Source organism: Episyrphus balteatus, chromosome 3 (genome assembly GCF_945859705.1).
Source record: "Episyrphus balteatus chromosome 3, idEpiBalt1.1, whole genome shotgun sequence".
Lineage (NCBI taxonomy): Eukaryota > Metazoa > Arthropoda > Insecta > Diptera > Syrphidae > Episyrphus > Episyrphus balteatus.
Window position 1 is genome coordinate 77,185,064 of NC_079136.1, and position 15,623 is coordinate 77,200,686.

General features: G+C 36.0%; 2 protein-coding genes across 3 annotated transcripts in view; both read left to right on the top strand.

The window, feature by feature from the left end:
• The first annotated feature begins 552 nt into the window (after positions 1–552).
• Positions 553–2,708, top strand: LOC129916245 (uncharacterized). 2 transcript variants are annotated; one of them, XM_055996088.1, is made up of 2 exons: positions 553–771; positions 838–2,708. In XM_055996088.1, the coding sequence occupies exons 1-2, from the start codon at positions 591–593 to the stop codon at positions 2,496–2,498; spliced, it is 1,842 nt and encodes a 613-aa protein (XP_055852063.1). In that variant the 5' UTR covers positions 553–590; the 3' UTR covers positions 2,499–2,708. The 2 variants fall into 2 exon arrangements, with proteins under 2 accessions (XP_055852063.1, XP_055852061.1); XM_055996086.1 differs by having other exon boundaries at positions 553–2,510; positions 2,568–2,707.
• A 4,104-nt stretch (positions 2,709–6,812) lies between these two features.
• LOC129913174 (protein FAM107B) overlaps positions 6,813–15,623 on the top strand; it is a 71,231-nt gene continuing 62,420 nt past the window's right edge. The window contains exon 1 of the mRNA XM_055991723.1: positions 6,813–7,352. Coding sequence (XP_055847698.1) covers positions 6,987–7,352 — 366 coding nt within the window. The 5' untranslated portion in view covers positions 6,813–6,986. The remainder of the gene's footprint in view (positions 7,353–15,623) is intronic.

Genomic DNA, 15,623 nt, shown 5'->3' on the forward strand with positions numbered 1-15,623 from the left:
ATGTTAGACATTCGTGTTCAGACGTAATCTAAGGCACGATTGTCTAACATTGAATCATAACAAGAAATGGTGAGCCTCCACAAGACATTTCTTGTTAAGACACGTCAACATGACAAAAATTATCTCCTGTGGAGGGGGCCTGATAAGAAAAGGTTATACATACATTCATTGATTACTTTTGTTTTCAAAAAATTTTATCAATGTAAACATGGTATTAAGATTGCAGTAAAATAAATTTAACGCCCTCTATGCTTTCATAAATAAACTACAAATAAACTACCATATCATTTACGCCATTTCAAATTCAATTTTACATACGTCGATAATGTAGATTTTTCAAAAATGTCACCCAACTGTTTTTATCAAGCGTCTAGAAAATAATTCATCAAATCAAGATCAAGAAGAAAAGAAAGAAAAATAACTGGAAGCTGCTGGTGTACCTCAAAATTCATAATTTATTAAAGAAAAATATAAGAAAATCAACAAAAACTACATAAAAGAGGTAAAATATTCATTCATCAATTCTTTTCATAAATCACTTAATTTTTCCCTCAATTTTTACTTCAGAAACAAAAAAAAATATAAATAAAATGGACAACATATCAAAAATAACCATTGACGATAGTTCAGCATCAATGTATTTTTCATTCAATAGTACAACAGCTTGCAATAAAATTATGGAAACTACAAATGACAATTACAATTCAATGGCAATTGAAGATGATGACGAAGATGAAGAATGTGATCAAAATAATACTCTTGAAGCTGTTGGTGAGTTAAATCATCCAACAGAACAAATCCAAACAGTAAAAAAACTATCATTTGGTATTTCACCAGCTAAAGCTATTCCTAAGAATATATTAAAAGCCTATAAAGCACTCTCGTCGACTCCAACTAAAGCTCAATTGTTGCGAAGTGTCGAAGTAAATCGAGGCTCGAGTGCAGTTGTAGTCGACGTTTGTGATCTGGGTTTGGCTTTTTTGGAAGCCCCTCAAGAATCTATTAATTCTGTTTTGTCCGAAGACAAAGAAAATCAACCCCAAGAATCACAAGAAATTATTTATTCAGAAACATCTTCGGAAATTGTTGTTTCTGTAATTGAAAAGACTCAATTGGATGAAGAGAAACCCATTAAAAGAGTGGGCTTTTCTAATTTACCAGTTTTTAAAAGTTCTGGGAACTCAAATGTTCGTGGGGGTACTCCGAAAGTTCGTAGATCTATTCCAAGACATGAGCCAGATCTTGTTACAAATCGTCCGTCGAGAATTGTTGCCACAAAAAGAATGTCAACTATTCCCAATCCTCCAAATTCTGATTTAAACTCTGACGAGATTCCAAAGATGATAAATTCGATACTTAAAATCTCGAAAGGACTTCCTTCAAATAGGAAATCGATTGGCAATCAAGAGAATCCATTTAATTTGCTTGGCAAAGCTACGAGAATGTCGATTGTAAAGACAACCTTAAACAGTCCAGCTAGAAAGGTGTCACGCAAGTCTCTAACATCGATTCAAGTTGGAAAAAACTATCTACGTCATAGTTTACTTCCGATTAATAAAGGCAGAAGTACAGTTGGAACTTCCACTGTAGCTCCTTCTACTCTTCGTAGAAGTGTTGTTCCCTCAAACAGTCGCAAAAGTATGCTTCCAACGACTGTGACCAGTCCAAAGAAGAGAATTGTTGCACGGAAAAGCATGATGATGCCTCCGATAGCTTCTTCATCAATTCCGAATTCTAGGAAAAGTATGGTTCCAAAGACAACATCTTTATTGGGAACAGGTTTAGGAACAAAACCGAAAACAACATTGACAAAATTGAAAGAGGATTTCATTTGTGATGTCTGTTCGAGAAAGTTTTTAGTACTTTCTTTATTTGAAGCTCACAAAAGAACACATGAAAAAGTTGCTTCTGCATCGGCATCATCGACAAAACAGACTTTCTTTTCGAATAGCGACAATAAATGTCGTTATTGTGACAAGAAGTTTGCAATTCCAAAGGCTCTGAGCAATCATCTTATTCAGAATTGTACTAAAATTCCACCAGGTGATAAAAAGAAGTTACTATTTCCAACAGATCAAAAAACTATTGTTACCCAGTCCCAATCATCAAAATTACCACCAAAATCAGCTTCGAATCTATCCAGTTGTGATTCGATTTCCTCCAATAATACAACTCAAATATCAAAAAGTCAATTGAATACAAAGACTAATAATGGTGATTGTACTATGCCACCACCATCATCTACCAATAAGTTAAAAAAGAAATTGGCACATTCTGGAGTTTATTGTACACCAAAAAAACAAATCACATGTCACATTTGTAAGATGAGTTTTAATAATATTTTAGCATTTACTGAACATAAATTATCACATTCGAATGCAAAAAGTGATGAACAAAAGTCAGAATCAACAGAAATTCAAATTGATGTAAAGAGTGATAATACTACAACAGCGCAACAAAAAATTAATGACGAAGATGGTGTTGTTCCTTTAAAATAAAGAGGAACAAAGGTAAAATCTGATTTGTAAGCAAATTTAATCTTATTTAAAAAAAAAAAAATATTTTAGTATTTATCAATTCTGTTTAAAATCCTGATAATACGCGTCGTTTTCTACAAGAATAATCTTTCTTAACACATTTTGGGACTACAGAAAAAAACTTTATTTATAAGCTGTAGAAAAAACGTAGACTTTTTGACAATTATATTTAATCAATATTTGAATATACGTTTATATTATTATAAAAGAAAACTTGTTTTTTGAATTGAAAAAAAAAACGAAGCATAAAAAATAAGGTCTGGTAGGTAGGACGTGTGGGAAGAATTTTATTATTGTTTTATTTCATTATAGCCCAGGGAAATTAGTAATTTAAATCGCATTTTTCGCGGGACAAAATTTTTTTCATGGAATGTGTTCGAGTGGTTGTCCTTATCATAAAAATCAATTTGTTGGGAAAATTGGAGGTTGGGAACAGCCGCCATCTTGGAAAAGAGATTGGTATCGTTTTTATTGAATAGCTCCATTGTTATTCATTTTAACAGAAAATGACAAAGGTAGGACTTATTAACAATAAAATTATCTAAACAATGATATACAAAACAATTCCGTGAGTTGATTAAATAAAATTTTATAGTTGGTCAAAGTGCGGGTTTGTGTCGCAAGGTTGGGACAAAATGACATTTTTTCATATATCTGACGAACTTTTGATTTGTTTGGATAATTCTTCAAGAATGAATTATAGTACTTATAATTACCTATAAAATGAGCCCACAATAGTTATTGTAACCATCGTATTGTAGAAGTAATCTAACTCCGAAACTCTCCATGTACTAGTCAAAAGTGAGAAAAAAGCTAGTTTTTTGCTAGTAGGCCGAGAAAATTTTGGGAGTAGAGGTATAACCAAAATATAAGTACGCAGTTTTGCTGCCATACTCGTGTTTATGTCGATTTCAAAGGTCTGACAACTCTAATTTTGGGCTTTATACGGTTTTTGGGGGGTTAAATAACGTTAGTTTTCCAGTTAACGTGAATGGGCTAAAGTAATACTATTTGAAATTATAAATATACAAGCTGATGCTCTATTATTTTTTCTAAATTTGGACATCTCAATCTCGGCTATGGGGTTAATAGAACTCACGATATAAGCTTTTTTAACTAACCATATCAGGCTTTTCAATTCAAATAAACAAACAAAAATCGAAACAAAAAGCCTCTAAAACATAATCGTATAAACGGCTTATATCTTGAGTTCTACTGGTCACATCCTCAAGATTGGGGTGTCTAGATTTAGGAAAAATAATAGAGCATTAGCTTGTATATTTATAATTTCAAATAGTATTACTTTAGCCCATTCACGTTAACTGGAAAACTAACGTTATTTAACCCCCCAAAAACCGTATAAAGCCCAAAATTAGAGTTGTCAGACCTTTGAAATCGACATAAACACGAGTATGGCAGCAAAACTGCGTACTTATATTTTGGTTATACCTCTACTCCCAAAATTTTCTCGGCCTACTAGCAAAAAACTAGCTTTTTTCTCACTTTTGACTAGTACATGGAGAGTTTCGGAGTTAGATTACTTCTACAATACGATGGTTACAATAACTATTGTGGGCTCATTTTATAGGTAATTATAAGTACTATAATTCATTCTTGAAGAATTATCCAAACAAATCAAAAGTTCGTCAGATATATGAAAAAATGTCATTTTGTCCCAACCTTGCGATACAAACCCGCACTTTGACCAACTATAAAATTTTATTTAATCAACTCACGGAATTGTTTTGTATATCATTGTTTAGATAATTTTATTGTTAATAAGTCCTACCTTTGTCATTTTCTGTTAAAATGAATAACAATGGAGCTATTCAATAAAAACGATACCAATCTCTTTTCCAAGATGGCGGCTGTTCCCAACCTCCAATTTTCCCAACAAATTGATTTTTATGATAAGGACAACCACTCGAACACATTCCATGAAAAAAATTTTGTCCCGCGAAAAATGCGATTTCATGCCCATATTTTGACTAATTTCCCTGAGCTATTAGCACTTTATTAAAAAATATTTTTTTTTTTTATTTATTCGATTTCCTTAAACACAGTAACTTATATTATCACGGCTGTTCTAATATTCGTTGAAGTTTGAAAACGGAAACAAAAATTAAATCCGTACAAATTGAAAACGGTTGTTCTGATTTCCATTCGAGTTTTTTGTTGAAGAATATTGTTTTCTGGTAGCAAATTGCTATCCGGATTGAAAACGGCAAAAAGTACTACTAGTAGTTTACTAGCGATTTTCAATGGAACGCACTTTCAACGAATTCCATAAAAAACGTATCTACTCGGGAAGAAAAGCATGAGTAGATGATAGTAGGTACTAGATTAACCAAAACATCTACTAGTAGTAAACTACCACCTCCAATGGAACATGGCTATTGAATTACAAAAAAAGTGTCACACTGTTGGGTAGGCTCCTCTACATTAAAGTATGACATTCCAGGAATATTACCTACATATATACAATTTTTTACGGAGAAAGATTAAAAAATAAGGCAATTCAATACTAAATTATGTACAGAAATAGTGTTCCAAATTTCAAAAGAACCGGTGCAGTAGTTTTGAAGTTTAGAGGGCCACCGACTATAAAAACGTGAGTAGAAGGCTTGAACTCAACTAATTACTGCATAGCTAATAACAGGACGATTAACCATGAACAGCACATCAAAAGAGAGTTCATGATAAAGAACATTTCATCAAGAGAAATAAAAACCATTAGAGTGTGTCCCTTCCCAAAAGAAGAGCATTCAAGTAAATTGAACTAAAAGTTATTTTTTTTCCAATCAAAATTTGTGATGACCTTTCTCAAGATGGGCTGCTCACGATGACTTACCAACATTAAAGAAAGTGTTATTTAGGTGAGAAGGCCGAAAACGCTCTATTTCACGAACTCTATTCCTATAGCAAATTTTGTATGAATCCCGAAAAAAAAAAAATCATTGAAACCGTTCGTAGTGGAAAATTGTATACGTCATTATTACGAACGGATTATGTCTGTTTTCATGGGATTAGTAGCAAACTTTCAATAAGAATGGTAATATTGTAAATCAGGAATAATTTGCTTACACCGATAGATGCGCGGACTAAAAGGCACTGACCAAACTTGGTTTGTAGCGTTTTTTGGAGACTCTTTGGCCCAAAAATAACTGTACCTGTCATATACATATCGTCGGCGGAAAGCAAAATTGTTCTAAGTCACAAAAAGCAAATTTTACAGGGGAAGATTTTTAAGTTTCAAATTGATTGAAAGCGATATTTTTTTGCTCGTCGGCAATTAAAGTTATGTTTTTTATAAAGTTTGTTCTTTCTTTTTGAATAAACCATACAAACTAGAACAATTTTGCTTTCCACCGACGATATGTAGCAATTTTTTAAAAAACGGCTCAAATTTTGTTATTAAAAAAATCAAATTTAGTTTGTAAGCAAGTGATATTTAAAAAAAAAATTGAAAATCATTGTTATCGGCACTTGCCATAGAACCGTTGATACCAAGTCTGATCCTCTCCCAAACGACTTATTCAACTTCAACAAATTTTGTATACAAAAGTATTAACAGATAAAATTTTAACATACATAATCAAAAATAAAATATAATATTTAAGGTGTTGTTTTTTTACTTTGAAGAACAAATTTTCTGCAAATTTTTGTTTTCATAAACATTTGCCAAATTTCTATATTTTTTTAAACATTTTAGCAACTTGAACTCTGGGAGCAAATTCTTGACACCCAGTCTTGCATTTTGTTATTATTTTCCCTGAACTAGTCCATTCCATTAAAATACATCGCGAACTCTGATACAGATGTCGTTCCTTTTCATTCAAAACAATTCTTCCTCAATAAAACGGTTCCTTTATTATAATGTACCTACAACTTCAGAGGAATACAGGAGTTCAAAACAAACGCATGCGTACTCATTTCACAAATTTCAGCAACAAAAAATATCCTTACTACGATACACTACGAATACGAACAATTGTATAAGGATATACATACCAAATTGATTTTCATCCCTTGGAAAAAACACGCGACCAGGAAACAACGCCCCAGTACAATAACAATAATAAACCAATACGGTCGGGTGTAATATTAAGAATTTTCCTTTTTTTTCTCAACTAAACACAACGCACATCACAATCAGTTAAAAATCATGATTTAATGTTACAATTTCTCATTTATACAAATTATAAGCCTCAGTAGTATTTTGTGCCTTTTTCATAAACTATAAATAGTAAAAATTTCATGAAAACTTAAAAACAAATCTAGATTTAAATATAATATCTATATATTATTGAAGTTGAAAAGTTAAAAAAAAAAGAACTAGTCTTATTCTACCTCAGTGTTCAAGTTAGAAACGATTATATTCCTCGTGTCCTAGTATTAAGTTAAATCCTGGTTGTTGAGTAAAACTAAATAATATAAAATAGCTTTAAAATGAAATCCACACAATCACACTCATCTTCAAATAAATGTTTGCAAAATGTGGACTATATACGCGGTGCTACATCGTTAGGTGAACGGAATCGAAGTCTCGAAAGTCTTTTTCATGCTGCTGCTCAAAGAAATGTTTACCAAGGTGTTATATTACGACGAGGAATTGTCGCTAAACCTTCAACGGTAACAGAAAATAATGTTCCAGATACCCCACTTTCATCGCCGTTATCAAATTCAGAGTATGATATTTCATCTCAAATAAGACGGAAATCAAGATCAGAAACGCATCTTAATTTTTACCCGGAAGATTCTGGTGGGACCTCCGCCGATGGACCGAGCGGTGAACGCAATAATGTGACTGTAAATGTAAGTTAATAATAATTTCTCTATTTTAATAATATTATTCTATTTACGTGATTACATACATTTTCCTTTACTTTCCGAGAAAAATTTACGGTTGGTACCAGGTCACCGGTAGGTTTTATATAGGAAATCAATATCCCTGTTCCTTTGGGAGGTGGCAAAGTACTACTAGTAATAGTACAACGATTTTTAGTAAAAACCACTTTCAACGAAATCAATGCAATTCCCATCTACTCAAGTAGAAGAGCATGCGTAGTTCTTTTAACAAATGTGGTAGATCATATACTCATGTGTAGTTTACCACCTCCATATTTATTTTGCGAAGAAAATTTCTAATTGAAAAAAAAAAAACATTTTATCAAATACGATTTTTTTATTTTGTGATGACATGGATCAGGAAAATGAACAAACGGTACATTTTTTCAGAGTGCATGGCATATTCCTAACAAGAGTTGAACGATTCACGCATGCGCATTATAGCCAGCTTTATTTGATTGTGTGTTTTCGCTCATTCGCAAATGCCATTTTGGTATTGATAAGCTCATGCGTATTATAGCCTTTACACTCAAACAGAAGCCACATAGCCCAGAAAAAAATAAGGATTTCTCATTTGAAGCCAAGGAAGTACTCTTTGAGTTATGGAAGCTTTCGCATCAAAGTGGAATAATGGCAAGTCGATGACTTTTATTATGAATCCATAATCTCAAAAAATACTGGCACTTCGAATTAACAAACCTTAGTTTTTTTTTGGTCAATGTGTTATGAGGGGTACATAAAGAGGGCTATTGTAAATACAAATTTCCTTAGGAAGATTTCCCATGTTATAACCATGGGAACGAAAATGATCATGAAAAAATTCCCTCGGAATTTATTGGTATCGGCAGGGAAATTTAGCTGTCATTTCATAGGATTTTTTGTTCCCTGGAAATTAATTCCAATTCACGATCGCACAAAAAATTTCGAGTCAAAAAAATTTCCCTGAAGGTTAACTACAGGGCGCAATAGTCAGCCCTATCAGGTATCCGTTCGGAATGGGAGAATTTTCTACAGAGGAGTATATTACGAAAAATGGAATCTTCACAAAAGTAAGTACCTACAAAAAAAAAATGTAAATAGATCCGAAATAGATATCTCGAATGAAATCTAAATTGCGATCGGAACGGACAATCGTTTTCGAACGGACACCTTAATAAGGATTTTAGTGGCATTCATACAACCGTGTAAACTCTTGATAAACTTGGTAAAATGCTTAATAGAGTAAACGAATTGTCAAACTCCCATTTTAAAATGGTTAAGAGTAGGTTTTAAATGTTTGAAAATATGTGTGTAAGAAATCGCTCTTAATTTTAGCTGACAATTTTTTCGCCCGTTTTTTTTTCATATTAGGATTAAGCCTAGTACGAAGTTGAAACGAAATTTTTCCATATAAAAATAGCACAATGAAATCTTAAACAAAAAATTTCGAAATCGACTTTTCACGAGTCGATTATGGCCGGACAATAAATGTCGCATGGCTTAAGTCAATTAGAATTCTATTATGAGGATTGTTACTTAAGTCACCTGCGGCTTACGTTCACAGAAGGCATGGAAAATTCGATACAATTGTATCGAATTCGATACAAATGGGTTTGCTCGAGTACAAAAATACAATTTGTCTAAATTCGATACAATTTTTTAATGTGTATTAAAAGTTCTTTTGTAATCTTAGATTAAAAAAAGGAAATTGAAAGTATTAAAAAACGACAGTTCTATTTGTTATAGTTTTATGGCGTTTTTAATTGGCAATCCGGAATTGTTCTTCGATTCGGAATCCCAATTGAACAGTTTTTTTTTTATTCAGAAGAATCTGAAGTTTGGTGCGAATGTATTGGTTGAGTTTGAAATGTGTCACATATATGTGTATTCGCGCCAAATTTCATTTGTTTTTGTTTTTTGGTCAAGTGTGACATCTCACATTTGAATCTATTAATGTGTGAGTGATACTGCTTCTGATTCTGTTTTTAAAACCAGAAGAGAATTTCTCTTTTTTTCAGAATCAGAACTGTCAGTTTTGCCCAATTGAACGCTTTCAGATTGCTTTTTTTTGCTTCCAGATTGCCAATTAAAAACGCCATTAATTTAGTTTCAGAATTTTTGAATCAAAATAAATGTTACAATTTGAGTGTAGTGACTTGTTTTTTGAAAATATTTATAAAAATGATCAATTTGTTCTATTTTTTCAACATTAATCAGCAAATATTGTAAATGCTGTTCAAATTAGAGGCTAATAAAATTGAATTCATTCTGTTATAAATTCAGAAAAAAAGAATGAACACAATTTTCAAAGTAAAGCATTAAATCCTGCAGACTTTTATATGGTAAAGGCATGTTAATGTAGATTAAATTTCCTGAAAATCAAAGAAAACACGTTCTGTTGTGGCAATTACCGAGTTGTGGTAATTACCGACTATTCAAGTTTGTACAGTTAATTTAAAGTTCAAAACTGAGCCGTTATCTAAAAACCAAAGTTTCACTTTTATTTTTTGGTCCCCAAGATTTTTGCATTTTGTTTTATTTTACAGCCCTATTCTGGCAAACCTCACAAGTCACAAAAACCTCACAAGGCGATCATAACTCGATTTTGTGAGGATTTATTTCTCACAAACTTCTTACTAGCAAAAATCCAACTTGTGAGTTGTGACCTCCTTCAGAGCAGATCACAAATTCGAAAGTTTTTGTGACGCGAAAACCTCGCATAATCAAATTCAGCTCACCTTGTGAGGTCCTCATAACTTGTGAGGTTTGCCAGAATAGGGCTGTTATTTTAATACTGTAGATAGTCTTCTGTGAATATGTAATTTTTCCCATATTCCGAAATTAAATAAAAATTACTCTTTTATGCAGAAAATAATGAAATGTATATTGTAATGTTTTATTCCGGGTTCACAATAAAACTTATTTAATTTCCACTTATATTTCCGTTCAAATAAGAACACACTTTATTTCAACTCAATTTACTTTTATTATTCGCTCAAACAAACACACTTTTAAATCACTTTATTTACTACTAACAATTCGCAACACTTTATTTCACTTTGTACTGTACTCTTTCACTTTCAAGATTAAACTGTCTCCCGTCGGTGTCTACGCTGCCTTTTATACCGGAATCTCGAGACTCGAGAACGTCCTCGAAGGCTCTCGTGTCTCGTCCCTGTCTCTCGAAACTTCCTTTCCAGGAAGGGCACTTCATACATGGTATAAAAAGACAAGGTATGATCATTAGAGCCGCCATCTTACAAAATGGGGTAATAGTGTTTTGACGTCTGGCATTTGGCAAAGTCAAAAGCAACAACAATTTCCAAGACAAATTTGTTTACAACAACAATTTCAATGGGCTGGGCTGTCAAAACACTAAGTAGCCATCTTTTTTTCTTTCATTTGACAGTTCTCGATACTGAGTTTTTTCTAATGATCATACCTTCTTTTTTTATACCATGCACTTCATACTTCCAGTCTAGTGGGATATTTTGAGATGTGTTCAGTGTGGGATATTTTGAGATGTGTTCAGTGAGATATTTTTAGATGTGTTCAGTGGGATATTTTTAGATGTGTTCAATGAGATATTTTTCTTAATTACTAAAGGTCCGTTCACATTTCTACCTTTGCAGGAGTAGGTAGTGTGTTCAGACTTTTATCTTAAAAGTAGTTCAGTAATTCATCGTTACATTGCCCCCCTCTTAGGATTGTTCGTCCCGAACAACTCCATTGCTTCTATCACCATTATAACGATGTAAACGGTCACAATGAACTACCTTAAGTTTGCCTCTTACCCCTCTTTGTATACGGTAAACCACGTCGTTAATTCTGGTTATTACTGTGTAAGGGCCTTCCCAGTTTTGTTGTAGCTTCGGTGATAGTCCCTTTTGTCGGTGGGGATTGTAAAACCACACAAGTTCTCCTTCTTGAAACCCTGTTGCTGTCGCTCGTGCGTTATATCTTGTTTTCATCCTGTCACTAGACGCTTTTATATTTGTCCTTGTCCGTTGGTGAATGTCAGCCAGTGTTCCTTTCAGGTTATCTACGTACTCATCCATTTCATGTGGCTCGTTTGGAACACTTCCAAATTTTATCTCACTTGGCAGACGTATTGTTGAGCCAAATAGGACTTCCGATGGTGTATGTCCAGTAGAACTATGTGTTGCACTTCTATAAGCCATCAAGAATAATGGAATATGTCGGTCCCAGTCTCGTTGATTATCATTGACTACTTTTGACAGGTGTTCCTTAAGTGTCCTGTTAAATCGCTCAACCATCCCATCAGATTGTGGATGAAGCGGTGTTGTTCGCGTCTTCTTGATGCCAAGGAGTGAGCAAACCTCTTGAAAAATCTTAGATTCGAAGTTCCTTCCTTGGTCGGAATGAAGTTCCATGGGTACTCCGAACCTGCTCACCCAATGAAAGACAATCTTATCCACAACTGTTTTGGTTTCCTGGTTTGGAATGGCAAATGCCTCAGGCCATTTGCTGAAGTAGTCCATCACTACAAGGATGTATCGATTTCCGTTGTTGGTTTCGGGAAAAGGACCTGCTACGTCTATTGCAATTCTCTCAAAAGGTGCACCCACATTGTACTGCTGCATCTTGCTTTGGATTTTTCTAGCTGGTCCTTTGCTAGCGGCACAAGTATCACATTTTCGGCACCACTTTTCAACGTCTTCTCTCATACGTAACCAGTAGAATTGCTGTCGTAGCTTTTCCAGCGTCTTGTTGATGCCTAAATGGCCTCCAGAAGTTCCACCGTGCATCTCTCGGAGAACATCATTTACCTTTGACTGAGGTACGACTAGCTGCATTACATAGGATTTACCATCTGCGGATTCCCACTTACGCCTGAGTAGCCCTTCTTGCACATGAAGTGAGTCCCATTGTGCCCAATATGCTTTTAGAGTGGGGCTTCGGTCGGAGATGTCGGCCCATTCTGGTTTCTCTTGATGTTCCTTCCATGCAAGGATGGGTTCGATGTCCGAATCTTCCTGTTGGGCCATTCTGAGTTCTTCATTACTCCAGCCGCAAATGGGATCAGCTCTCGTTCTTCTAACAGCGACAACTTCCTTTTCTTCTAGTCGTGTGCAATGTTTGCAGTCTTGCTTGCACGGGCGTCGAGATAATGCGTCTGCATTTGAATGCAGTTTTCCTCTTCGATGTTGAATCTGACATTGATACGTCTGAAGTATCTCGATCCATCTTGCTACTTGACCCTCTGGATTTTTGAAGTTCAAAAGCCAATTTAGTGCACCATGATCTGTGCGAAGAAGGAACTTCTGTCCATAGATGTACTTATGGAAGTGCTTTGTTGCCAATACCAGAGCTAGAAGTTCCCTTCTGGTCACGCAATAGTTTCTTTCTTGTTTCGAGAGTACCTTGCTGAAATAGGCAACGACCTTTTCTTCTCCGTCATGAACTTGCGATAAAACAGCACCAACTCCAACATTACTTGCATCTGCGTCAATGATGAATTGTTTGCCTGGAGTCGGATAGGCCAGCACAGGAGCTTCACATAACCGCAGCTTCAGTTCCTGAAAGCTTTTCTCACACTCACCTGACCATTTAAAGGGTTTACCCTTCTCCGTAAGTTGGTGCAAGCTTTTGGCGATTCTCGCAAAATCCTTCACAAATCGTCGATAGTACGTTGCCAGACCGAGGAAACTCCGAAGTTGATGCTTGTCCTGAGGGGTTGGCCAGTTCTTCACAGTGTCAACCTTTTCAGGATCAGTCTTCACTCCTTGGGATGAGATGATATGCCCCAAATATTTAACCTCGGTCTTGAAAAGTGCACATTTCTTTGGATTCAACTTAAGATGTGCTTCTCGTAGCCTTTGGAATACAGCCTTTAGGTTTTCACAATGGTCATCAAATGTTTTCCCGTAAACGATGACATCATCCAAATAGACTAGGCAAGATTTCCAGGTTAATCCATTTAAAACGCACTCCATTAAGCGCTCAAAAGTAGCTGGGGCATTGCATAGCCCAAACGGCATGACATTAAACTGCCACAGACCATTTCCTGTGGAGAAAGCCGTCTTCTCCCGATCTTCTGGATGGATTTCTACCTGCCAGTAGCCACTCTTCAAATCCAAAGTCGAAAACCATTGTGCTCCTTCCATTGCATCTAGAGTATCGCTGATTCTTGGCAGTGGGTAGCTGTCTTTCTTCGTCACATCATTCAGCCTGCGGTAGTAGACACAAAATCGAGTGCTTCCATCCTTCTTTTTGACGAGAACTACCGGTGATGCCCAAGGGCTTATGGAATTTTCGATTAGCCCGTCTTTCTTCATTGTTGTTATCATTTCTTCAACTTCACCTTGTTTGGCCAACGGGAGACGTCTTGCTGGTTGACGAATCGGCCTAGCATCTCCTGTATCGATTCGATGCTGCACCAGTTGTGTCCGGCCGTATTGCCCGCTGGGTGAAGAGAAAATATCAGCATATTCGTGAAGAAGACTTCCCGCAACATTAAGCTGATGTTGACTCAAGTTGTCTGATTTGAGAATTTGTTTCTTTAGTTTCTCCGAGTTCATAGTCATCTGTGTATCCACCTCGTTGATCTTAGTTATTGCGGCCACAGATTCACATTGCCCAACAACTTCTCCTTTCTTAAGCTTGATTGGGTACGGTTTGATGTTAAGTATGCGTACAGGTACCATGTTGTTCTTTGGTGCCACAAGAGTCTTCCCGATGATGATGTTTTGGGAACTTTGTTTAACTTCTGGCTCAACCATGAGGTATCGATGGCTTCCAATATTCCCCTTTAGTTTCGTCCACACAAAAACTTCTGAAGAAGGAGGCAGGCACATGTCTTCTTTGATGACAGTTCTAATTGTTGTTGAATTTTCGTTGCCATAGACCATTGGGATCTCCACATTTCTGTATTTCAGGACTTGATTACCTATATCCAAAATGATTTCATGGTCCTTCATGAAGTCGATTCCAATGATGCACTCGTCACATATATCTGCCACCAAAAACACATGCGAAAACTCTAGTTCTGCCATACGGATCGTAAGACGAACTTCACCGTACACCCTTGCTGCTTCTCCTGTGGCTGTCTTCAGACGGTAGCTGTTGGTGTTATGTAGCCATGTCATCTTCACCAAGTCTCTTCGTACAATAGAGGCGGTGGCACCGGTGTCAATTGTAGCCACGTGTTGTTTGTTGTTTATGGTCGCCTCCACTGTCAGACTTTTGTTGTCTCGTTTACTCTGTGAGACTTGAATTGTGGTTCTGGGGCCATCGATACCAGAAACCAGCTTCTGCCCCTCGAAGTTGGTCCTTACTCGTTTCCCGAATGGGAAACAAGATGAGCATGAGTGTTAGTTGTATCGCTTACCTGTTGTTGGGCAATATTCCTGTTTCCACAGTGTTCGCAAGCAGTTCTTCTTGGTGGCAATCTGCACTGCCGCTGGAGATGTCCTGTCTTGTTACAGTTCCAGCATCGAGCAGCTCCGTCTCGCTGGTTTCTTTGGAACGCGAGTTTTTGACAAGAGCATTCCTCCACTGCAACTTCTCTTACCCGATGAACGCCTTGAGAAGCCTGTTCTGCTGCTTCCATAGTCAGTGCAAACGCTAATGCTTCAGGAAGGGAACGTTTTCCAGCTGTTCGAATTGCCCGCTGAAGATTTATATCAGATACAGCACGTACAAAGGCTTCTGTCGCAAACTGATTGATAATGTCGTCTCCTGCTGTCGGATATGCCAGATGAGCCAACCTTTCAATATCTGCTTGAAGTTGTTGCAGAGTTTCTCCTCTTTTCTGGACTCTTGTATTGAGTTGGACGCGGAAGACTTCCTGCATATGGCCATCTCCAAAGCGTTTTTCAATGACCTGGACAAGAGCGTTAAAGTTACCATTCTTTTCTGGTGGTAACGTTTGTAACAACTCAGCAGCAGGACCTCTAAGAGCAAGAGTCAGAGCTATACATTTGTCTTCGTCATCCCAGCCATTTGTTGTTGCAGCTGCCTCAAACTGTTTCTTGTAGATCGACCAAGAACTTTGTCCATCAAATGTTGGTGGATGCATTTCCTTCTTCTTTGGGTACTCACCAGAACTTTCTCGAATCTTAATTTTCCGAACCTTGTCAAGTTCCTCAGTAATACTTTGCATTTTAACTTCCATTTTTTCAAACTTGTCATCCACTTTCTCGAACTTTCCTTCTACTTTCTCGAGTTTTTCTTCAACTTTCTCGAACTTTTCTTGAGATTGCTTTTCAACGCATTTGATGGAAGCATCAATAGCAA

Bases quoted from the DNA above. Each gene is read 5' to 3' on its own strand.
- LOC129916245 (XM_055996086.1), top strand. From the start codon at position 591: ATGGACAACATATCAAAAATAACCATTGACGATAGTTCAGCATCAATG.